This window comes from Hippocampus guttulatus, chromosome 21 (genome assembly GCF_054856545.1).
Source record: "Hippocampus guttulatus isolate MCC_2025c chromosome 21, RoL_Hgut_1.0, whole genome shotgun sequence".
NCBI lineage: Eukaryota > Metazoa > Chordata > Actinopteri > Syngnathiformes > Syngnathidae > Hippocampus > Hippocampus guttulatus.
In genome coordinates this window covers 8,185,732-8,207,320 of record NC_141281.1, presented here as the reverse complement: position 1 = coordinate 8,207,320, position 21,589 = coordinate 8,185,732, and the positions used below count along the sequence as shown (strand labels likewise).

The window sequence follows — 21,589 nt, the reverse complement described above, 5'->3', positions numbered from 1 at the left end:
CGGATTGTCCGAAAAGGGTGAAGAAGGTCAGAAGGAACCAAACGCATTGATGAGAATTTCAAGAACTGTTGTATTTGTGTTCCTTGAGAGGCGTTGCCTAGGTAGTGACGTTCAGAATCGGAGCAGGGCGGTCTCCATGTCAGTGTCTGGGCATGAGTTGTGAATGACAGCTGCTCCTTGCAAGTGTTCTCATTTTGTATTTGTGTGTTGGGCTGTCAAGCAAGAGCCAAAGTGCATTCAGGACAATGACTCTTTGCCCACATGCAAGAATTTTAAACGCCCAACCTCAAAATTTTGAGATGGGTGTTCACCAAAGTGCTGCAGCTGCTTAAATGTAAATTAAAACACCAGACAAGTTCATTACATTTTTTAAACATTTTTTTATTCGTGACCTCTGTTAACCAAGGTGCTAATCATAACATCATCAATAAATAAAACAAAATAAGTTACAAAGTACCATTTTGCCGATAAATAATAAAACACGATCACCCAATTCGATTCATGAACTAATAAATAATTGTCAGACGCGAAAGCGATTCGATCTTCATCCTCCCACAAAGTGCTCGTCTGCTTGGCGAAGTCAAAAAGATGCAAGGGCTTAGGGTGAGGATGATGATAATGGTGCAGATGACGAAGGGACGGAGGCCGCCGAAGTGATGATGGCGAGCAGCGAGCTTTTGGACGGCGGGCTGGTGGTCAGAGCCTGAGCGGCGGCGGCCTTCCTGTGAGGAACACGAAGCGAGAGGAAGATGAGGATGAGGTGGATCATGATGATGATGATGAAGATGATGAGTAGGATGGTGAAAGTCACCTGATGGCGGCGGCCTTGCGGAGGACCCACGGGGCGCGGATTGCAGCACAGTAGGAGCCGTTTTGGGTGTAGAAGCTGCAGGACGACAACGGTTAGCATCGTTAGCTTGGTGTCGCCAAGTCATTGCGAGTCCTCAGTGTCGATTTGATCGGCAGCTGCAATTGGCTGTTGGGGGCGGTGCTGTGCACACGATTGGCTGTAGGGGGCGGTGCTGCGCAGCTTTTCCAGAAAGCCGCAAGGTTGGACCGACCGCACGGCGGTTTGAGTTGGGATTTGAATTTTATTAACCGACTTGACTGAAAACCGGCGCAAAGCCGGTGAAAGCTCAATCATTGTAATCATGAAGTCCAGATGAGCGGCTGTTATGAAAGAAATGCGGAGCTGCGACCTTTTTACGTGGTGGGCTCAAGTGATACTCACATGACAGCGGGCAGGCACGGAAATTGAGGCTTTCCGTCCACTCTGTAGGCGAATATTTCCTCCGTTAGCTTCGTGTCGCTGACCTTCCTGCAGCATTCGGTGGGCTTCCCTACCGGGCCGAAACACAACAAGATTTAGTTTCGTGCTCCGGCGCAAATCAGAAGATCCAACTTACCTTGCCCATGTCCGCACTGGACCAGGGCCACCAGAACGGCGGCCAGCAAAAATGTCTTCTGCGGGCTTCCAGAGTTCAGCATTTTTAACACCAGTGGGGAGATAAGACAGGACAAATCGAAAGAAGACCTCTCTTGGTTTGTGTTGGAGAATTTTGTGAAGCGGCAACACTCGGACATCCGAATTTAAGGCGTAAAAAAAGCAGAAGTGAAGTCGTGTCAGAGTTTAGTCATCCTCCCTTTTCTCTTTCCGGATTCTCTTCTTCTGAATGAATGACACCCTCATTTGCCGGGAATGACTCGAGTGACCGAAGTCAGCTGAACTCGATGTTGTGGTTCAGTTTCTGTTTTGTTTTTTTTGGTGGCACCTTTGATTAACGCGCTGTTGAGGAATTGACCAAAATGGAATGTCGGAAAATGTCTAATCTGCACAGTGAAAACCAAATGGCAGCATTGAGCAGGGAAATGCTAATTTTCCTCTACTCCCTCCACTCACTCTACATAGAGAATATTTTTTTCAAATAGTTTTAAATAATGAAAGAAAATATGAAGGAAGAAAGAAAAACAAGGAAAAACCCATAAAGATTAAAAAAACAAGCAGACTGTGAATTTGAGTGAAGTTGTCATAAAATAGCTTTATTAGTGCAAAAAGAAAAAGAGGTATCAAATGCGCAAAAGATAGATGAATTCTATTCAGTCGAATTTAGGATATGGAGATATTGCACAGTATTAACGTCGAAGTATTGCACAGTGGGCGTGACAGATCGACATTTGCTCGGGTAGTTTTTTTTTAGGCCCCACGCTGGTGTCGCATCTGCCAGATGGGAGAAGTTTGACAAGCATGTTTTTTTTGGGGGGGTTGTTTGTTTTTTTTGGGATCATGTTGTGTGCCCCCTTTTGCGGCTCGGCTTTCAAATGTGTCGTTTCATGGTTTGAAGGCTCCTCCACCGATGTGTTGTGTGGTCTACTTCCGTTGTGCATCTGTAAAATTTGCTGAGCAATTTGTGGGGGGGGGGGGGGAATTCCACATTTTCTTCAGCTTCCTGAAGAAGTGCTGTCTGTGCTGAGCCTTCCTGCCTGCGGTTTTGTCTGTTGCGGGTCGTGTGTGTGTGTGTCACTACCGGATCTTTTGATGTGACTTGCTCTTTCTTTCTCTTTCCATTTTCTTTCTGACATGTCACCCACCACATGATCGGCACGGAGACGGGGTCAAGTGCCACAAGGGTCTGCTCTCGTTTAGCGCACTATGGCCCCCAAAAATAGATCCGCTTTTTCTGAAATGCTTCCGATTTATATTGAAGTCGACTTTGAATTTAAGCGTCATTCTCTTTTCTCTCAACCGCGGCTTCTCAGACTACACTCATTTGTAGCTCGTGACAAAATACGATTTCATATCTGTCCTGATATGTCAGCATGAGCGATTAAAAGCCACGTCATCAGACCTTGACTTGATATTTATTTGCAGCCTATAGATTTAAATCTTTTTTTTTTCATTTTGTGTCATCTTGATGAACATTATGAAAACAAAAGACAATTGTTCGTTCGTGTCATTGACACAAATGTGGCAGCGCCAAAGTAAATGAGCCGTCGAGCACGGTACGCGCCCACGAGAAAAAAATATGTCAAGTGTCAAACAAGTGCTGAGTAAAGGAGGCGTACGATGGAAAATGTGGACATCATTCGTGATTTCTAATCGTGTCCGTGATTCCTTCCGGCATGCGTGTGTTCTCCCTTTTTCACGCAAACAGGAAGGATGTGTGTGTGTGTGTCTTTGTATGTGTGTGGTCAGCTGAGTCACGCGATGCTAAGATGAGGTAACAGCAATCCTCATCAGTCTGTCAATAAATGTGTAAATATTTGTAATTTGTCAAGTCATGACCGCTATTCTTTCTCTTGTAACTTTTTATAATTTCATCATTTTCATTTTTCTTTGCGAAGGAAAGAAAAATGTAGCTTGCTCTTGTGAACAAGCCATTAAAAAAAGTTTTTAAAAAGTCGTAAAGCAGTTGTCGGCAGTTTCTCGTTCTTGCTCGTCTTTGGCGACACCCAGTGGAGAAGAGTGGCACTACAAATAGGGACAGCTGCAAAATCTTGGCTCACTTTAGTTCGTTGCTTACTTATTTGACGCCAAGTGAACATCCAGTCAAAGATCCAATCAGCGTTTATTTTTGGAGCTTAAAAAAATGCAACAAATATACAAAAATAACTTTTTGGGGAGAAGAGGATATTCGTGTAAGAAAAAAATAAATAGAAAATAAAAAAATTCCGTTGGGACATGTTCAGTTGGAGGACCACATGGACATCGCCAGAGGACACTTCAACTTGTTCTAAAACGGAAGACAAACGCGAATTAGCACAAGTGTACATTTGCTGAGCCACCCTTGGGTGGTGACAATCAACACATTTCGGAGTAATACCAAAAACGTCTAGTCAAGGCTGTTCGTCATTCGCTCCGCCTCGATAGCACAGATTATTTTTGGTTGTTGGTGGGTTATTCTTTTTGGCATTTTTATTTTTTGTACACAGTAGAATTGTGCTGTAGTGGAGTTCCATGGAAGAGATGACGCCTATGTTGTTATTTAAAGTTGGAACAATTCTATATAGAGATTCTGTTTCGTAAATAACAATAATTTACATTATTGCTTCTAGCCCCTCGATGACGTTTCGTATGATATGTCGGCATTAAAAAAATAGATTGCAATTACTGACATTTAAAAGTCAGTTTTGAGACGGTGAAATGTGTTTCACCGGGGGATTCGCTGTACTGTGTTGAGAGGTCAGGAAGCACCGATTGCAAATATGGAGGAGAAAAAAAATGTGATCTGAAAGAGAGCTGATTTTGTTTACGAGTGAGGAAGTCTTGATGCAAGATTCTCCTCTTCTTCCTCCATTTCCTTTTAACACGCTGTGGGAACATTTGTTCTTCTTTTGCGCTTGTTAACATTCCGACTGTCACTGAAACCCTTGAAATGTCACAAACACTTTGAGCGGGCCCGCCCTCCTTTCTCCTCCGACCACCCGATCTCGATTTTAACTCTTTACACGTGGGAAAGGAGAGCCGTGTAATTTACCGCGACTCACTTTATTCGGTAAAGCACTCAGTGGCTGTGACAGTTATTAGACGATATGGCTCCCCCCCACTTGCGATACCTCAATTCAGTTCACGTGCAATCCAGATAACGCGTTTGGAAGCAATTTAAATGTGGCTTGTAAAATAGCTTTTAACAGTCAAGCACACATCAGCTTCACTGTTGTCAATTGTACACATTTATGCGGGTCGAAACATCATTTTGTGAGCTGTTCGAGTCAGCAAGGCACTTTTGAAACGCGAACGAATACAAGACGGAGTTGTTTTGTCTCGTCCTGGCGGGTCTGGTCGTGTTCCTTGTGGATTTGGGCTCTGTGGCATCTGATGAAAAGTCCGTGGTCACAAGTGAGGCGTGGTAACGGGCCTGGATATTCAACTGAATCTGATTCGAGTGTATGTCGAACCCAACTGCAGTATACCACGCGACAGGAATGTTAACTACAAAATCCAGATGGGAATGGGGTTTGAAGCCAAGTCATGTCATGCTCCGAAATCCAAAGATACAGCAAGCAGCCAAGGGGACAGGCAAACATGCTCAGCTAAAAGTCGCGGTTGAGCGTAGCAGGTGAGGCAGGAAGGTCGGGCAGGTAGACAGGGTTGGAAACTGAAGATAATTCCAAGAAAGCTTGTGCTAGTACATCTTTCATAAGTACCGAGGGAACAATCTGACAATGAGTCAGTCATTAGAAGAGCCTGAAATAGTTGATCTGGGTGGAGGAGTGAAAACCACTGGGGGAGTGCAAAGGTGACGAATGGTGCTCAGCTGTTTGAGAACACAGCACAATTATTTTCTTCACCCTATCTGTTCTTGTGTATTTTAATTTTAGTCGCGGTCATCACGCATATTTTATGTTAGCCCTTTTATTCGTCATGTTTGTTACAGCATGTTATGCAACAGCTATTAAGTTTTTTTTATGAAAACCTTTACGGTGGACGACTGAAAAATTACCTTTCATGTTTCATTTAAATAATTTCCATGACTGTCAAAAAAAATTGTGAAACCTAATCTCTGATCAACTTCTTGGGATATTTACTTGTGGTGTCCCACAGGAGTCGGTGTTGAGGCCCAAGCCGTTATGATTGCTGGATGATAGACGCATGTTCAAAACTTTTGACAGTGTTTAAACACGCTCACCTTATCCATCATGTCTTTGAGCCACTTGGCCGCAGGACTGACACACCACTGTTTGCCACTCTTGGTTACGATGCTACAAAAGAGTTCAAATCATGAGTGATTTTGCCCCCGCGCAGCATCCATGCTGAGTTGCGGTCACACAAGTTCCAGGGATGATCCTAATCAAAAGAACCGTCATGCGCTGTTCTGTTTGTGTTTTTTTTTTTTTTTTTTTTTTGGTGTCGCTTACAGGAAGGCGTGCTGCTTGCAGTCCTCCCGTGGTTTTTGCTCAAAGCACCGCTTGATACGCAGAAACCTCCTAGAGCTTACGCTGCGACAGCAAGGCAGCCGCACATCCGGAACGTTGGAATCCACTGCAGAATCACAGAACAAGAAATATATCTGCAGTGGTGGTCCATGTATTTGGTACCTTGGCCTATACAAACGCAATACAACAGCACATAAGTGTGCTACATACGGAAGGATTAATTTATTTAAAATTGAGGTCAGAGCTACTGATATTGTTTAGACTAACGGAGAAAGATCCCACTGCAGCTGTATGTCACCCACAAATTTACCTTGTATCAGCACAAATCCAAAGATGAAGAGGAAAATCCAACATCGGGTCTCGAGAGTGGTCCACATCCTTAAACGCTCCACGAACTGGACTCTGCTGGTGATGTGATAGAAGCCCGATGCGTGTTGTCCTTAAGTACTACGACGACACGCAGCAAAATAGGAAGCATGTGTACCATGCACATGTGTGTGAAGTGGAAAATATAATTAGGCAGTCGGAAAAAGGCGCGGAAGCTGCCAGAGTTTGGCATCATTGTGCCCATATATGCGCAAAGATTTATTTTAGTGCAATGTGTGAGTCAGGGGGAATCACGGCTCTACTAAGAATAGACCTCATAGGGAGCAGGCGACGACACTATAAAGCATAATGATTTTAAAACATTGTGGCGCGAGACACTGCTGAACCGCTCCAAGAAGAGGAATAAGTCACAGCCATGTGCTCACTATTAAAAATTGTAGTACAATCAGCTGTCCATTTTCTACAGTGCTTATCCTCATTAAGGTTGTAGGTGCTACGGACGATGCAGCAGACAGAACAAAGCTCTATGAGGCAATTACAGGAATTAAAATGCAACAATCAAGATGCAAAAGGGGGGGGGGTTGACCAATTTCATAAATTTCCTTGACAATTATTATTTCAATAGAGATCTAAAATAACATACTTTCAAAACATTTAAATGCTTTTGTTTTATTTTGAAACAAAGTTGATATCCTGGTCAGATTCATTCATGAGCGTCTCGTTACGTCAAACTACGTCATAAACGCCCTCGCGAGATTTGCTGCACAGCGCCTCTTGGTGGACGTGTGTGGGAAAGGCGACAGGCGGTATGTGGACTACGCCGCTGCTAGCTGTAGCATCCAACACAAACACGGACTAAATTCAGTTTTCGTGGCCGCTGGCTCCACCGACGCTCGGAGAGGATTTTATTTCGGTTCCAAGTTTCCTTTTGGACGCCTCAAGACCACCGAGGGGGGCGACGGCAAGAGTTGAACCCCGCTGACACCCGCGCGGAGCCCCTGCGGCCTGCTTCCTCAGCCCGCTTTCCTGTGTAGTTCGGGCGGCTAGCGCCGTCACGAGAGCCCGAGGCTTCCGCTGCCCTCAGCTTTGCGCTCCCAAGCGAACCGGTGGAGCCGCGAAATTCTTCCTTGACGAACTTAAAATCTCATCCGGGGGGATTGCTAGCTCGTCGACGGCCAGGCGCTGCTCCTTGTGGCCAAAGGAGAGCTTGTTGGCGACGACGCGGCCTTTTTGGTAGGTTTGTTGTGGGCCGCCATGAGTCTCGGCGAACAATAACAAGACACGGAAGACCACTGGTCCGGTACCGAGCCCGCCTTCCATGACAGCAGCACGGCGGCCGCTTTTCAAACCGGGCCTAGTACGCACACCGACTATGGAAGTATCGCGGTGCAGCCGCAGCAAAGCTGGTCATTTTTGTAACCAAAGCCCCCACGAGAGAGCCCCGGCCGAGCGGCTCTGAAGCGACGTCCAGGCTCCGGTCTGCACACTATGCTCCACCGAACCGAACCAGGGCCTGCTTGTGTACGACTCTGCATTGAGGATGGATTTGGGATGGGAGTGAGGAAGCGAGGTTAAGACCCTGGCCCCATATGTTGTCTTCAAAGCCCCCGCTGTCCATTCGCCGCGTGTCGTGTTTGTGTTTCCCGGACACTTTGTTGCTGCTTTGAACGCATCGGAACCGAGCGGACCGGCTCGCCGGGTCAGGCCGCTGCGATGAACCCGGTGAACGCGACGTCGCTCTACGTGTCTGCGAGCCGCTCGGTGCTGCAGTGCGACCCCCGAGACCCCCGCGCCCTGTCCGAGCTGTGCAAGCTGCTGCCTTTCTTCCGGCAGTCTGTGTCCTGTTTGGTCTGCGGTGAGTGCGACAATGCGACAATTGCACGAACATTTGCAAAGTTGTCTTTTCATCATTTGACTGGCTTGCTTTGCGTGGTTGTTGTCAGCTGCCATGCGAGCGTTTTTTTCCGCGATGATGCGTTTAAGTGCAGTCGGAAGTGACGAAGAGTAATTCACAATTTAGTCGCAATGCAACTCTTCAAGTCATTGTCCCACATCACTTAAAAACACGCATCGTGCCGCCATCCTACCTATCCGTAGCACTATTTTACATTCCGTTTACATTCTGACAGATTACTGACCCGGGCAGAACCGCTGCACGTTATGAGACGAATCTTTATTGTATTGACTAAAAGTATTGCTTTCAACATGTTTCGCATGGCAGCATTCCAATCAGAAGGGAAAAGTAATGAAATCTTGTTCCCGTGGCAATGTGAGCTTATGTTTTCCCGGGGATAGTGAAGGCAGCTTCCAGCATCACGACACACCCCCTTTTGTGCTCTAGTGCGCTGCTGCTGTTTTGGATTTCCATGTGACTCGAGTAGAGTGAATTTTCAGTGGGGGGGGGGGGGGGGGGGTCATAAGTAGAATTTTAAAAAAATCAGACGTTCTGGATTCAACGTAACGTATGCCAAGTGGATGGATGGGTGGAGTGATTGAATTTTCTTAACGTTCTCTTTCCTGTTCATCCTCCTCAGTCTGAATGAATGATCAATACGAGACAGTGGCCCATACAACCTGCGGTTGCCCTTATCAATGAGCCTTCATCCTTTTTTTTTTTCCTGCCTGCAGCTGCAGACGTTAGCGGCCAACGTTGCTAAGGAAGCGGCACTCAAAGAGCCGTTTGTCGCAGCGGAATATAAATAAACACACTTGAGGCAGCTGTGAGGAGACAGGAAGGAGGAAAAGTTCATCCATTCCAGATATAATGCTCGTGATGAAAGAAAGACTCCCGGATGTTAAAAAGAAGGAAAGTGGGCTGCATGGAGGCGTCGATAAGAGTCGTAAATCAGTCAGACAGAGTCGTCTGTCTGACTGATTTTAGTTTTGTGTTCTAGTGCTTCGTCAAACACGCAATGGCCAAAAGTAACTTTCCTTACAATTCAACATTGGCTATCTGGCTTGTATCTCGGACAAAATCTTAAGGATTTAGACATGCCTACCAAATGTTTTTTTTTTTGCCAACTAAATCTGAGCTCAATTGAATAAAAAAAAGTCTTGGGGAACTACTGAGGCTCTTTGGTGACATTTTGGAGTGTGGGAAAGCTCTCAAAATGGTGAATTAGGTGCCCTGATGCTGTTCAATTTTCACTATGGCCTTAATTTCTTTTTCTGTACTTTAATGTTGCTGTCCTCCATCTTGCGTCGCAGGTAACCTACTGCAGGACCCCATGGCACCCACCGACTCATCGTGTCAGCATTATGTGTGCCGCGGGTGCAAAGGTCAACGGATGCAGCTGAAGCCGTCGTGCAGCTGGTGCAAAGACTATTCGCGGTTCCAGGAGAACCGGCAGCTGTCCCTGTTGGTGCGATGCTACCGCAAGCTGTGCCTGTACATCACGCACTCGCCGCTCGCCCCACACATCGCCGGCGCCGCCGCCGACTCGCCCGACCTGCAGGCCATCCTCAACGAGGGCCTGCGGCTGGCCGAGAGCGAGTCCGAATCTGAACTTGAGCCCGACCCCGCGGAAGGCGAGGCGCCACCGGAGGAAGCGCCGCATCCCAACGAGGTCGCCACCACCACCGCCGCCGGTGTCAACGGGCTTCACGATTGTAACGGATTGGGTTCCTCGCTGGATCCGGGCCGAGCGGTCGTCAAGCAGGAGGACTTTTGCGAGGAGATCCCGGCGGGGGCGGTGGCGGTGGCGGGCCTTTGCGACTTGGGCGGCTTCGGCGACGAGCTGAAACACGGAACGGGGCCGCTGCTGCTGAGCGTGGAGGAGGTTCTGCGGACTCTTGACACGGACACCGAGCCCGACGACCCCCCCACGCCTCTGTCTGTCAACGGGCCTCTCTGCCCGGCCCTCCCTCTGGAGAGCAGCTGTCACCCCTTCCGCCCTCACCCGCAAGCGACCACTCCGTCCCCCAGCGCCGCCCCCCGTGGACCTTCTCGCTGCCACCGAAAGCGCTCCCGCTCGGAAAGCGACAGCGAGAAGCTGCGGCCCCTCCCCATCGACAGCCTCCTGCGGGGACCCCCTCCCAACGGCGCCCCCCACTGCCCCCGCCTCGGCGCCACCCCCGTGTGCGACTTCCCCGCCGCCACGCCCCATTTCCACCTGGCGCCCGTGCCCAACGGCGGCCCGCCCAAGGTGGGCAAGGGCCCTCTGGGCTCCAGCAAGCCGCCCAGGAAGACGGGGGAGCACCACGGATGCGCGAAAAAGGCCAAAGCCAGGGCCCCCAAGCCCCGCTCGCAGCCCCGCGGGCCCCCCCACCCCCACGCTCACCCGCTCAGTCACCCGGCCAGCCCCTCCAAGCCGCTGTACAAGAAGCCCGTGGAGAAGAAGGGCTGCAAGTGCGGCCGAGCCACACAGAACCCCTCGGTGCTCACCTGCAGGGGGCAGCGCTGTCCGTGCTACTCCAACCGCAAGGTGAGCAACCGAGCACGAGGCGGACGGCCGATGCTACACATCAAAACTTTTTTATCTCTTTATTACCGGTAATTGAAATAAATTTATTATTGCCACTAACACTACTATCATGCTGATCGTCATTGTTATAAAATGATCCAATGGAAAGAGTGAAATGCGTTTTTACATTCTACTCCTTTTTGTAATTTAGCTTTTTTAAAATTTTCATTTCATTTTATTCTAATTTTGTTCATGGTTTTAACTACTTCTGCCACTAGTGGGCACTTTACTGTACTGTAATGCAATTTTGGGTGGTTTTAACTACTTCCACCACTAGGGGCACTGCACGGCATTGTAAGACAATCACTGGGGGCAGAATACAGTCAGTAGTTTTAGTGGGGGCGCCAAGACAAGACAATGCCTACAAAATGTATCTACATCTAACCTATTCATTTGTGTGTGTATGTGTGTTTTGTAGGCGTGCCAGGACTGCATCTGCCGCGGCTGCCAGAACTCATACATGGCAAACGGCGAGAAGAAGCTGGAGGCCTTCGCCGTGCCCGAGAAAGCCCTGGAGCAGACACGGCTGACGCTGGGCATCAACCTCACCAGCATCGCCGCCGCCGCCCTGCGAGGGCCGGCCGGCGCCGCGTCCGGCGCCGCCCTGCTCAACGTAGCCGGCGCTACGGGCTCGCCGGTCGCCACCGCCTTCCTGTCGGCGGCGGGCCACGACGGCCGCGCCTTTGACGACTCGCTGGAGATGCACTTTGACTGTTGACTCTCCGCCCACTCGAAAACTTGGTGCCCCCGTCTCGCACGCATTCCCGTCGGGTCACCCCGGGGACGTGGCGGTCACGTGTCTTTTACCGTCACGCCCGTCGCCGTTAGCTTTGTCGTCGTCGTCGTCATCACTGACTGGTATAATTTATATCGATGAATGTTTTGTACATGAACCTACGTGGAAGCCATTGTAGGATCTATTTTATACGTTACGTCTTTGACAGGACAGCACAGTGGGTGGAGTGGTTAACGCTTCTGGCTCGCAGTTCTGCGTTCGAGTCTGGGCTTCCTGCGTGGACTTTGCGTGTTCTTTTCCCCACATGCCAAAAACATGCATGTTAGGTTAATTGAAGACTGTAAATTGTCCATAGGTGTGAATGGGAGTGTTTGTCCTGTGATTTTCGAGCGACCGGTCCTCAGTCAGGACTCGAATCCAAGAAAGCAGAAATTCAAATACACCTCCTAATTTTTCAATCTTGACTTTGAAAAATGAAGCCAACAATCGGCGCTCTGAGCTGAAAAATCCCACAAGCTCAACACTAATGAGAAGAAGTAGACATAAACATTTTGGCGCCATGTTCAAAACGCTTGCCGCATTTTTGCGGTTGCGGGTTTGAATCCAACCTCCCGGGTTTCCTCTCTGAACTTTTCTTCCTCCCAAATTCCAGGAACATTGTTCAATTGAAGACTCGAAATTGGCCCCAAGTGTGAGTGTTTCTTTATTTGTCTGGCGACTCCGAGCCCGATGAGGTCAACAGAAAACGAATGATTGAAGTCTGTTTGCGACATACGCCACAGGCGCACCACGGAGGGCGTATGTGTATTGGCAAGTCAGGCTGGAAGTTCAAAAAAAAAAGAAAAAATGTGACAGGAAGTGAAAACAAACAAAAGGAAAAACATCCACCAGCTTACACGTGAGTTTACTTTTCATTTTCCTCTTGGAGGGGGGGGGGGGGCGTGGGGGGTGTTACCGTGCTGTTTTGTGTTTAGGCACTCCTCATGTCGACGTCGTTTTTACATTTTTTTTTGTCCCTCCCCTCACCAATTTGCTGCTAAAAAGACGAGGATGAGGTTGATCTCTTTCTTTTTTTTCGAACGTCCGTTACGAGTATTTATTGTAGATTCTCTGAGGGTCGCTGTCTTTGCGTTTCATGTCTGGTGTCCCCCATTGCCGTTGCCCCCCCCCCCCCCCACCCTCCTCCCATCCCCTCCACCCTCCTCGGGCATTTGAGTACCTGTAATATAACTGTATCATATTTCCACAAACAAAAGAAAATCCAAACAGTTGACTGCTGTGACTTGAGTCTTTGATGCTCTTCTGACAGTTGTCCACAGGTGGCGCCACTAAGCAGATTGACGGCCAAGCAAGCAAAAAAAAAACACCAACTGGTAATAATTTGTGAGAAAGTTTCAAAATCTTTATTGCACATATTTACAGATCAAATATATTTACATTCACGTTTTATTTACATCTGAGAGGCAATCCTCTCGTCCCTTTTACAATTGGAATCTGCGAGTCACTCACGCTACTCTGAAGAGGGTTTGAAGTTACCTGTTGATGACACAAGATGGTGGCAAAGGGTTACTTTGGTCCAAGTGAAGCACATCGAGTCACAGAAAAACGGTTTCTTTAGCACCAAGATTGCCACCAAATGGCACTGGAGCGATGGGCGAGTTGTTCAATGAACAGCAAAAAAATGGAGCCATTCGCTTGTTTCGGATTCCACGCACGTTTAGCGGGCAAACATGAACGAAGCACAAACAAGGTTGATTACGAACATCTTTAAGTTTACAGATTTGAAGATCACCTTTTTCCTCAATGCAGCCGTGTCTTCAAAACTCAGAAGTGCTTGAAAAAACCACTTTCTGATGGCATCAATCATCTGAAAAGGAAGAATTCCCTTCAACAAATAAACCATTTGTGGAAGGGAGCCTTCAAGTGGCCGAGTTGGGTAGGACATTTTTGATTTATTATTTTCAATTCGAAGAAAAGTTTGCAAATAGTCGTGACCATTGCCACCTCATCTCCCGTCAACGCTCGGCGCCACTCCCCCGTTCGTCCTAGGCATGTAACGTTGATGTTCACCAAGTTTTGCTTGACAGGTTCCTCCAAAGGCCTTCAAAGTGCGACAGCGCCCCCTTGCGTTCTAGCTGATGAGGAAGGCACCAAAGAAGCTGCTCTTCTCATCCATGTCCACGGCGGAGGCGTTGGTCACGGTGACAAAGAGGCGGTCTCCGGGGCTGAGAGAGAAGAGCCCCCCTTGGTGGGCCGAGTGCAGCGAAAACTGGGAGTCCCGGGACCAGCAGGAGGTCCTGCTGGTCTTCATCAGCAGGATGGGAACCGGGTAGCTGCTCACCTGTGAAAAGCGAGGAGAAAAAGCTCATCATCCCGGTCCATGAATTTCATTTTGATTTTTTTAGCTCCCTCTGTGGGCCAAAGCGCGTCTTTGCTGATGTGCGCTGCTGACACTAGCAATATGGCTGCGCCACACGACAGATATTTTGATATTTGTCATTTTGTGATTGAGATTTGGATTTTTGTGAGGGGGGGGGGGATAATTTGAAGCTTTTGCAGGAGCGATCAGGCAGGATGTGGGAAAATGCACGAGAGCGCCATCACCTTCTTGTAGATGTACTGCAGGAGAGGCCTTCCTCTGTCCTCACCGCCGTCGTCCTGGGCGTCCTCGTCCAGGGCGCGGCTATGTCTGAAGTAGGTCTGGGCGTAGATGTAGTAAAGGCCTGGCCGCGGCACCACCAGCTCGCCGTCCACCAGCTGGACGTCCTGCAGGAAGGCCAGACCTTTCTCGCCCTCCCACCACGAAATCTTTTGGCCGTGAACGCGCCGGATGGCCACCGTCGCCCCTGCGGAGGAGACTGAACACGCCGACAAAATCGGGTACGTCATCGTATGTCAGAGATGTATACCCCGCTTCGTTTTTCCATCCGGTCCGCTGAGCATTAACATTATTGAAAGGCGCTTATAAATAAAATCTATTATTATTATTATTATTATTCCGGAGTCCTGTCATGTCGTCACCTTCCTAAAATCGTGGCCTAAGTCATTTTTGCAGTTTTGTCAGGCAACACAAAATGTTATTTTTGTCAAAATAAGACTTCATTTTAAGAAGGTGATAGTTTTTTTTTTTCACAGTAGCCCCCTTATTTCAACACATGCACCAATCAGCAAACATCTGCAAGCAATTGTAATTGACGCCCACTCAAAAAGGCTTGTAATAGATGCTGATGGCCACAAGGTGACAGCAAAGCATTTTAATTCTAATACACAAAGCGTAAATGGAGCGCTTCCCCTCACATCAGCGTAGTCTTTGGCCGAGATGCAGTAATTTTGTATCCATTTAGGTCAAGCACAAAAACAGCAACTAGATGAGTTTTTCAATGCATAACCAGTGATATGTTCCCCTCAAATTAAATTTGTGACTGCCGAACTGGAAATCTGTTTAATTCACTTTAGAGTGTTCTCTGTGTATTGCCCCCCCCCCCCCCCCTTGGGACCTTTATTCTGTTCTTGACTGAGAAATTCACATGTTGCTACCAAGGAAATAAGTTAAAGTGAGTTTGGGAGTTTCATTTCACAGTGCTCTGGCATCATTTTGTGGCATCTTGCCACCAAGGAAACTACACTATGTTGCAGTGGGCTGAGGAGTTTCATTCATATCAAAGCAGCACTTTATTGTCTGGCGTCTGTTGGCAGTTGGGACTTGGTTGCGAACATTGGAACCAGCTTGAAATGCCTTGTTATGGTCAGTATCGGGTTAATTGAGTCTGACCAAAAGAATCTTGCGTAATGCCGGCAGAATGAGAATGATTCATGATTTGATTCTTCCAAACAGTTTTGCACGTACATTTCAAGTGCTTGTATTTTGGAGAAAAAAAAAGATGATTTTGTGCTCTCTTGCCCTTGCTATGTGGGAAGCAGGTTGGACAGCCACGCATCGCATCTCATTTGCTTGTTTCGGTGCGCAGCTGCTCCAATTCGCCAAAATGGCCGACTATCATTCGTGTCGATCATTGATTGTTGACTTTTCAATCAAAACTAGCGGTTGCATCGATCTGTGGAGCGCAATTGAAAAATGTCAAAACATAACGGCCGCGCAGCAGATGTTTTGGTCATTTTCAATTCTGTCATGATTGTGATCTGCTGCTGTAAAAGTGAACCTTTGCCGTTTGCGAGTCGAGCAAAGGCTGATTCTCTTCTCTTGTGTTCCATTGCGGACGTCTTACCAGCTCCTCCTCCCTCCAGTTTGGGTGCGAAGTTTCCGGTGACGTGAGCGGCGACTTTGGGCCGTGGCGACGTGCCGCCCTCTGGCACCAGCGAGGGCAGAACCCGAGACACTTCATCTGAACAGGAAGTGCCCCATCGGTGAGTCAAACGGCAACAATAATTGCACTATTGTTCTTAGAGAGCGTAACTTAGCCAACTGCACCACTCTACACGTGTACCCCCTTAAAAAAAAAACTTTTTTTTTTCATCCTAAATGGCACTCCAGTAGCACTGCTGCCAAATTGTGGCCCCCCCCCCCCATGCTTCTTATCTAATCGAATCTGAAGAAGAAGATGATGTGATGTGATGTATTTGTAGGCCTCACCTCTGACCGCTGACGAGATCTGCTTCTGGTAGCGCTGCGACAGCGACTGCTCCGCAACAAAACAAAAAACACACATCAAAACACAGTCGAGTTTGGTATTTGCTTGTCTCACGCAAATTGGGGGAAAACCACAACAAACTCCAGAAGGTTCTCGGAAGCACCGTCAGACGTCCTTGACTGGATAATATCTGAATAGCCCCTTTCCAGTCGGCCTTCAGTCGAGATTTACCCGATGCAATCCAGCTCTGTGCAGCGCCACAATCGCATCGCAATTATTGAAAACAGGCAACGTAACAGCACGCAAGTGTGCCTCGTAAATCATCTGGAAGTGTTCAAATTCCAAATTCATCTCAGAACAGGGCGAGCGCATCAAGCATGATGTCAAACAAAATTCGCCATATTAGCCAGAGACGCTCACTAATAGTGCCGCCCGCAGTTACCTTGAGAAACTAACTTGATTACTTGAAATGATTAGCAATGCGCCCTCACCTTTTTAGAGTCTATTTATTTCTTCATTTTTACGCGATGAGAACTTCCAGCTTTGACGGTGGCACAAGCCTCTTCTGTGTGTGTGCGTGCGCATGCGCAGGTGCGCGCATTCCAACGGCGATTCAAGCGCAGGGGATCACATCACACGCGCAGACGTCAATGACTTCATTGTGTGTCACTGCGATTAACATCTTGAACTTTTTTTTTTTTTTTTACGCCAATGCTGACATTACAGTGATTCGGATGCAGCATGAAAGAAATGTTCTTATAAACTCGAAACATTCACGTGTGAATTTTATTTATTGCGGCCCGTTAACGTGAGCGAGTCGGTGAAGTGCATTTGAAGCGGCTAGCTGCTAGCCACTAGTCGCTAGCAGTCGCGACTAGCGGTGTATCAGACGTAGTTACGTATACTTTTGTTAGCGTATTAAATTAGCCAGCAAACATGATTGCGACCGCATGTGAATTTGAGGATGGTGTTGTGTAGGCCTTGGTGGCAATAAAAGTGGCAACCTGAACGATTCCTGAAGAGCTGTTGCAAGGTTACATACTGTAAAGTGGGTCTGACCGATGTGAAATTTGTCGCGGGATGGAAAACACGTAAACATGCCGGCCCCTGCGTTTTACAATTTTTTTTTAAAGAATAAATACTATTTACATTTTAGTACACGGCAGCAGATCAAGAAGATATGCACCTTTAACATACTATAGAAAATTTTGACAATTTTAGTTCCCCTTTTAAGATTTGTCCATATATTTTTTTCCTCGTGGTCAGGTACTCGTATGAAAGAGAATAGCTCAGATGCTAACCCACAGCAGGCTTACAAAATGAATCGAGGTTTTAAATTCTGTCCTTATGGTCAGGTACTTTTTGGACAAGAGAATATCTCAAATGCTAGCATTGCTAAGGTTGGTATGCTAACATTTAGCAAGATGACAATCTGAGTGGAGAAAGCTAATCGGACATTCACAAGTATTTTTCATTATGCTACGTCGCCAACAGGTGATATTTTAGAATCAATTACAATGACGACGGTGCACATTGACGCAGTGTGATCATGTTTCATGGTGACCGGTTCTGCCTTGACAAAGAACACCCTGCACGCTGACATCTGATTGACAATCCGAGCGCTTATTGTTTTCGCATTAGCTTATTATTGTGGCTGAAAATGTATTTGCGAGAAGCTTTGTGATCCAACAAAGTCATGGAAATGATTAGAAAGAGCTTTCAGCGTGATGCAGTGCAGATGCGCCAGCGCAATTACAAACATGAGAATTAGGGTTTTTATTGTCATTGCGCACTGTCAAACAAAATTGCGTGTAAAACTAATCGAAGCCTTGAGATCTTCAAAAGGGCAGAAATGCTCTCCATTCTCCGTGGTTCTTGTCGTCACTTCATCAGAGCTTTACTTGATATTTTAATTTAAAACCGCATTATTATTACTATTATTATTAGGATACTTTATGATGACCAGAAACGATTTCTCGCTTGTGCCTCCGCAGGCGTTTCCTGCCGCTGAAGAAAAAAAAATTGAAATTTGCGCACGGCTGACCTTCTCGATGAGTTGGTGGAACTGCTGCGTGACCTGCCAGCACGGATCGTCCGGCACCGCCGACGTGCTCTGCAGGTCCCAGCCTTTCAGGCACGACACGCTGCTCCTGGAGAACGTCTCCTTCAGCTGGACGGCGTCAACACGAAGAAGATGAGGAGACGAGTAAGTGAATGACTCGCCTATCTGCCAAATGCCAATTCATTTCCGACATCCTATCCATGCCAGTGACGTGCGGACGTCGCGACAAGCCTGAGTGTCCCGCCTGTTGACATTGAGACAACCGAATTTGGAAATACGTGTTTGTGCTTGACAAAACAGGCCCGCGTTTCACAGCCGCGTTATTTTGGAAGATCGTCACCATCAATACTTTTTTGTGCTCATCGTTTGTTTGATGGTGTGCCATGAGATTGTTCGAAGATAAAAAGATGACCTGTTCAAATCATAATAATAAGAAGAAGAAGAACGGTACGTTAGCCGCGGCGAATTAAAGATTGGGAAAGACAGTCGAGCTGAGGATTGCGCTGCTCATGAGTATCCATTACTCTGCACTTCGCATGCCTCACTGATTCAACTTGACTTCGTTGGACGTGATCCAGAAGGCACATGCACGCGCACATGCACGGTTATATAAAATAAAAAAAACTTCCTGATTGCTCGCAAGAGTTCAAAAACGACAACTCGAAGTTCTTCTGGGGCGATTGGCATCTTTCGAAACAACAGTGGTGGCAACACAAAGCAAAAGCACTGATAAGTTGTGTTCAAATAGAACCAATGAAAGGAGAAGAACTGCTTGTGCTAAAGTCAATGTTTTTTTTAAATGGTCTTTCTTACATCTGCAAAAGTTGAAAAAACGTTGCGAACCTATTTTGCCAAAACACGGGGTAGCACCTAAAGCTGATCGGTTTTCGAATGTATACAGAGTGAGAGTAAAAACGTACGTGCAGGCTTGCTTCTTAACTCACTAACTTAATAGCTCACTCACGCACTCAATTACTTTTGCATAATTACTCACCTATTTACTCACGCTCACTCACTACTTGCTCGTTTGCTTTTATACTTCCTTATCGTTGTTTACTTCGTTGCCCACTCACGTACTTACTCGCTTATTTACGCGTTTACTGACGTACTTATTTACTTATCTACTTAAGTACTTATTAGCTCACTCACTTATTTACTCATTTACTTACGTATTCATTTACTGACGCACACACTTAGTTATACTCCTTTGCTCACTTACGTGTTTACTTATTTATTCATTTGCTTACATAATTTGGTTATTAGTTATTGACGTCCTCACCCGCTCACTATTTACTTGGCATTTACTTATTTGTTGACTCATTTACCCGACTTATTTACTCGCGCACGTCCTTAGTTATCGACCCACTCGCGTGTTTACTTACTCGTTGACTTATTGACGTCCTCGCGACTTACTTTATTGACTTCCGCGCAGAGTTATTGACTTGGCACGCACCTACTCGCTCGCGGCGGTGTGCGCGCGGCGGGCTGGTGCGACTTACGGCGTTGAGCGAGGTGCTGAAGTGCAACACGGTGACGGCGACGAGGACGGTCTGCAGCAGGACGGCCAGCAGCAGCACGACTCCGAACTGCGGAGCGGAGCCCGTCATGGCGACAGAGCGCCGCCCGGTACGCGGCCACAGGCAGCCCCACAGACTTCCAGCACGCGAGCACGAACAATGGCCGGGGAGGAGTGACGAAGGGGAGGAGGAGAAAGTTTGACGAGGAGGAGGGAAGGTAAAGGGGGGGGGGGGGGGGGGGGCTCCGCAGCTGTAGCCGAACCTCCTCAACCCTCCCCGCCCAGGAGGAGCGCCGGTCGGGGAGGGGGTGGGGGGGATCCTCCGCGTTGCTGCCTTTGTGTGCTACACAAATCTTTTTGGTGTTGTCAGATGCATTCCTGTCAACTTTTCGGAGCGCCAACCTGTATAAACTACCAAAAAAATCCTTATAAAGAGCAAAAAATCCTTATAACATACCAAAGCATTTTATATGTCAAAATAACGGCAGAAAAACCCCCACAACATTTTCAATGATATTTATTGTAGATCTCCATAATACAATGTCTGGTTAATGTCTAATCATCATTCTACTTAGTGGCATTACTGTGTTCAGAGTTGTATTCCTGCGTTACTTTTTTCACCGACTCCAAATATTGAAAACACAGGAAAGTTACCGGAAATGAAAGCATTCGAGTAGACTAGCACCATTCTGGGCAAAAACAAACGGAACTACCCGTTAGGGGGGGGCGGAAATCTTCAGAATCCGTATGATTTGTGCGATACGGCCATATACGTAAGATTCACCACAAAATCCGTATGAGCTATGGCTAAACCGTATGAGTTGACAGGTATGCAGATGGGAAATTACACTTTGATGCTAGCATGTAACCGACGATGTCATTACATAACTCAATTGCGACGCTACAATATGATATTAAGATAAGATAAGATAAGAAAACCTTTATTAGTCTCGCAATGGAGAAATTCACAGCAGCAAAGTTATGAAAGGAAGAAGTAGAACAACAAAATATAGGAGCTGCTGGAAAGGCAGCCACTCACGCGGCGCCATTTTGAAGTCAAAATAACAAAAATAACACAACACAACACATAGGACACAGACAGTCGTGCAATCTTCATTGCGACGTCGCGCAATATTGCGCGGGTGCTGCGCCGACAATGTGATGCGACGGTGCAAACGCGGCGTAACACACTGGCGCGCCGCAACGATGTGAAAGGTGAAATACGTGCGACCGTGCTACGTGCTAGTAATGCCGTGATGTCACGTAACGCAATCATAGAATGCACTCGTGTCACGAAATGATGTAGCGCAATGACATCCCGCCGCAACGTAATACGGCAACACGATAATCGAGCGCAACGACCTAACAATGACGGAACACAATGACGTAGGACGACGATGTAATTCGACAACCTCCCGCTACGTTGTAACGCTACGTCTTAACGCTACGTCTTAACGCTACAATGATGTCACATTGTGATGTTCGATGACATCTTTGTGACATTTTCACCCTGTTACTAATGAGCTTTGACCTCAGGTGATCTCCATCAGAAATTAAAATCAATATGAATGGCTCAGCAGCTAGCAAGATCGCGTCCACACGGAGCCACCGAGTGGTGAGAGAATTGGATCGAAACGGGAAAACATTTCAAAGCTTCTGAAGGTCAAAGCGACCGCGTGGTGTTCATATCAAGTGTCAGGCTACTAATTTGCGAAGAGGGAATAGCAAACGGATCCAGACGGGTCACTTTGGCGTTGATACGCTAACACGTCGACGCGCTATAAGGGGCAGCGCGTGAAAAAGTGCCGTTTGGATGTTGACTGACTGCATTAAAGAAGATAAAGTCGCTCAGGGGCACAAGTACAAAGAATATAAAACAAAAGGAAAGGAAAGAAGAAAAGGCAGTCAAGTCCAAAGTACACGTCTTGCTTTCACTGCCTGCTGCTAGCATGTTGCTTTCATTATTGGCCCGCTGTGCCGACACACTCGAGATAGACTATAAACACATGCACGCAAAGAATC

At 47.3% G+C, this 21,589-nt stretch overlaps 4 protein-coding genes across 5 annotated transcripts; 1 reads left to right on the top strand and 3 right to left on the bottom strand.

Annotated features, from left to right (window-relative positions):
* Nucleotides 1-373: 373 nt before the first annotated feature.
* Nucleotides 374-1,508, bottom strand: LOC147186985 (uncharacterized). Its single transcript, XM_086102095.1, has 4 exons — nucleotides 1,407-1,508; nucleotides 1,232-1,340; nucleotides 812-886; nucleotides 374-722 (listed from the first exon to the last, which is right to left on the bottom strand). The coding sequence occupies exons 1-4, from the start codon at nucleotides 1,486-1,488 to the stop codon at nucleotides 599-601; spliced, it is 390 nt and encodes a 129-aa protein (XP_085958221.1). The 5' UTR covers nucleotides 1,489-1,508; the 3' UTR covers nucleotides 374-598.
* A 2,118-nt stretch (nucleotides 1,509-3,626) lies between these two features.
* LOC147186984 (uncharacterized) lies at nucleotides 3,627-6,330 on the bottom strand. Its single transcript, XM_086101345.1, has 4 exons — nucleotides 6,185-6,330; nucleotides 5,857-5,980; nucleotides 5,628-5,700; nucleotides 3,627-3,731 (listed from the first exon to the last, which is right to left on the bottom strand). Exons 1-4 carry the CDS (start codon nucleotides 6,249-6,251, stop codon nucleotides 3,684-3,686), a joined length of 312 nt encoding a protein of 103 aa, XP_085957471.1. The 5' UTR covers nucleotides 6,252-6,330; the 3' UTR covers nucleotides 3,627-3,683.
* Nucleotides 6,331-6,874: 544 nt separating this feature from the next.
* Nucleotides 6,875-12,671, top strand: msl2b (MSL complex subunit 2b). Its single transcript, XM_086102012.1, has 3 exons — nucleotides 6,875-8,056; nucleotides 9,409-10,625; nucleotides 11,083-12,671. Exons 1-3 carry the CDS (start codon nucleotides 7,915-7,917, stop codon nucleotides 11,380-11,382), a joined length of 1,659 nt encoding a protein of 552 aa, XP_085958138.1. The 5' UTR covers nucleotides 6,875-7,914; the 3' UTR covers nucleotides 11,383-12,671.
* A 109-nt stretch (nucleotides 12,672-12,780) lies between these two features.
* tnfsf10 (TNF superfamily member 10) lies at nucleotides 12,781-19,748 on the bottom strand. Of its 2 annotated transcripts, XR_015099003.1 has the most exons (7): nucleotides 19,551-19,748; nucleotides 18,034-18,159; nucleotides 15,992-16,037; nucleotides 15,627-15,743; nucleotides 14,005-14,258; nucleotides 13,471-13,741; nucleotides 12,781-12,936 (listed from the first exon to the last, which is right to left on the bottom strand). XR_015099003.1 is itself a non-coding variant. In XM_086102014.1 (6 exons), the coding sequence occupies exons 1-6, from the start codon at nucleotides 19,656-19,658 to the stop codon at nucleotides 13,532-13,534; spliced, it is 861 nt and encodes a 286-aa protein (XP_085958140.1). In that variant the 5' UTR covers nucleotides 19,659-19,748; the 3' UTR covers nucleotides 12,781-13,531. The 2 variants fall into 2 exon arrangements, 1 of the variants encoding a protein (XP_085958140.1); XM_086102014.1 differs by having other exon boundaries at nucleotides 12,781-13,741.
* Between the last annotated feature and the right edge of the window lie 1,841 nt (nucleotides 19,749-21,589).

What these genes read in the sequence shown, in the direction of transcription:
- LOC147186985 (XM_086102095.1), bottom strand. Translation starts at nt 1,488, where the DNA reads ATGCTGAACTCTGGAAGCCCGCAGAAGACATTTTTGCTGGCCGCCGTT. An exon ending in CCGTGCCTGCCCGCTGTCAT is followed by an intron (nt 887 to 1,231) that starts GTGAGTATCACT and finishes GTCGTCCTGCAG; the next exon opens with CTTCTACACCCAAAACGGCT. An exon ending in CGCAAGGCCGCCGCCATCAG is followed by an intron (nt 723 to 811) that starts GTGACTTTCACC and finishes TGTTCCTCACAG; the next exon opens with GAAGGCCGCCGCCGCTCAGG.
- LOC147186984 (XM_086101345.1), bottom strand. Translation starts at nt 6,251, where the DNA reads ATGTGGACCACTCTCGAGACCCGATGTTGGATTTTCCTCTTCATCTTT. An exon ending in TGGATTTGTGCTGATACAAG is followed by an intron (nt 5,981 to 6,184) that starts GTAAATTTGTGG and finishes GTGATTCTGCAG; the next exon opens with TGGATTCCAACGTTCCGGAT. An exon ending in TGCAAGCAGCACGCCTTCCT is followed by an intron (nt 5,701 to 5,856) that starts GTAAGCGACACC and finishes ACTCTTTTGTAG; the next exon opens with CATCGTAACCAAGAGTGGCA.
- msl2b (XM_086102012.1), top strand. Translation starts at nt 7,915, where the DNA reads ATGAACCCGGTGAACGCGACGTCGCTCTACGTGTCTGCGAGCCGCTCG. An exon ending in TGTGTCCTGTTTGGTCTGCG is followed by an intron (nt 8,057 to 9,408) that starts GTGAGTGCGACA and finishes CTTGCGTCGCAG; the next exon opens with GTAACCTACTGCAGGACCCC. An exon ending in CGTGCTACTCCAACCGCAAG is followed by an intron (nt 10,626 to 11,082) that starts GTGAGCAACCGA and finishes TGTGTTTTGTAG; the next exon opens with GCGTGCCAGGACTGCATCTG.
- tnfsf10 (XM_086102014.1), bottom strand. Translation starts at nt 19,658, where the DNA reads ATGACGGGCTCCGCTCCGCAGTTCGGAGTCGTGCTGCTGCTGGCCGTC. An exon ending in TCAGCACCTCGCTCAACGCC is followed by an intron (nt 18,160 to 19,550) that starts GTAAGTCGCACC and finishes GACGCCGTCCAG; the next exon opens with CTGAAGGAGACGTTCTCCAG. An exon ending in TGCAGTACATCTACAAGAAG is followed by an intron (nt 13,742 to 14,004) that starts GTGATGGCGCTC and finishes CGCTTTTCACAG; the next exon opens with GTGAGCAGCTACCCGGTTCC.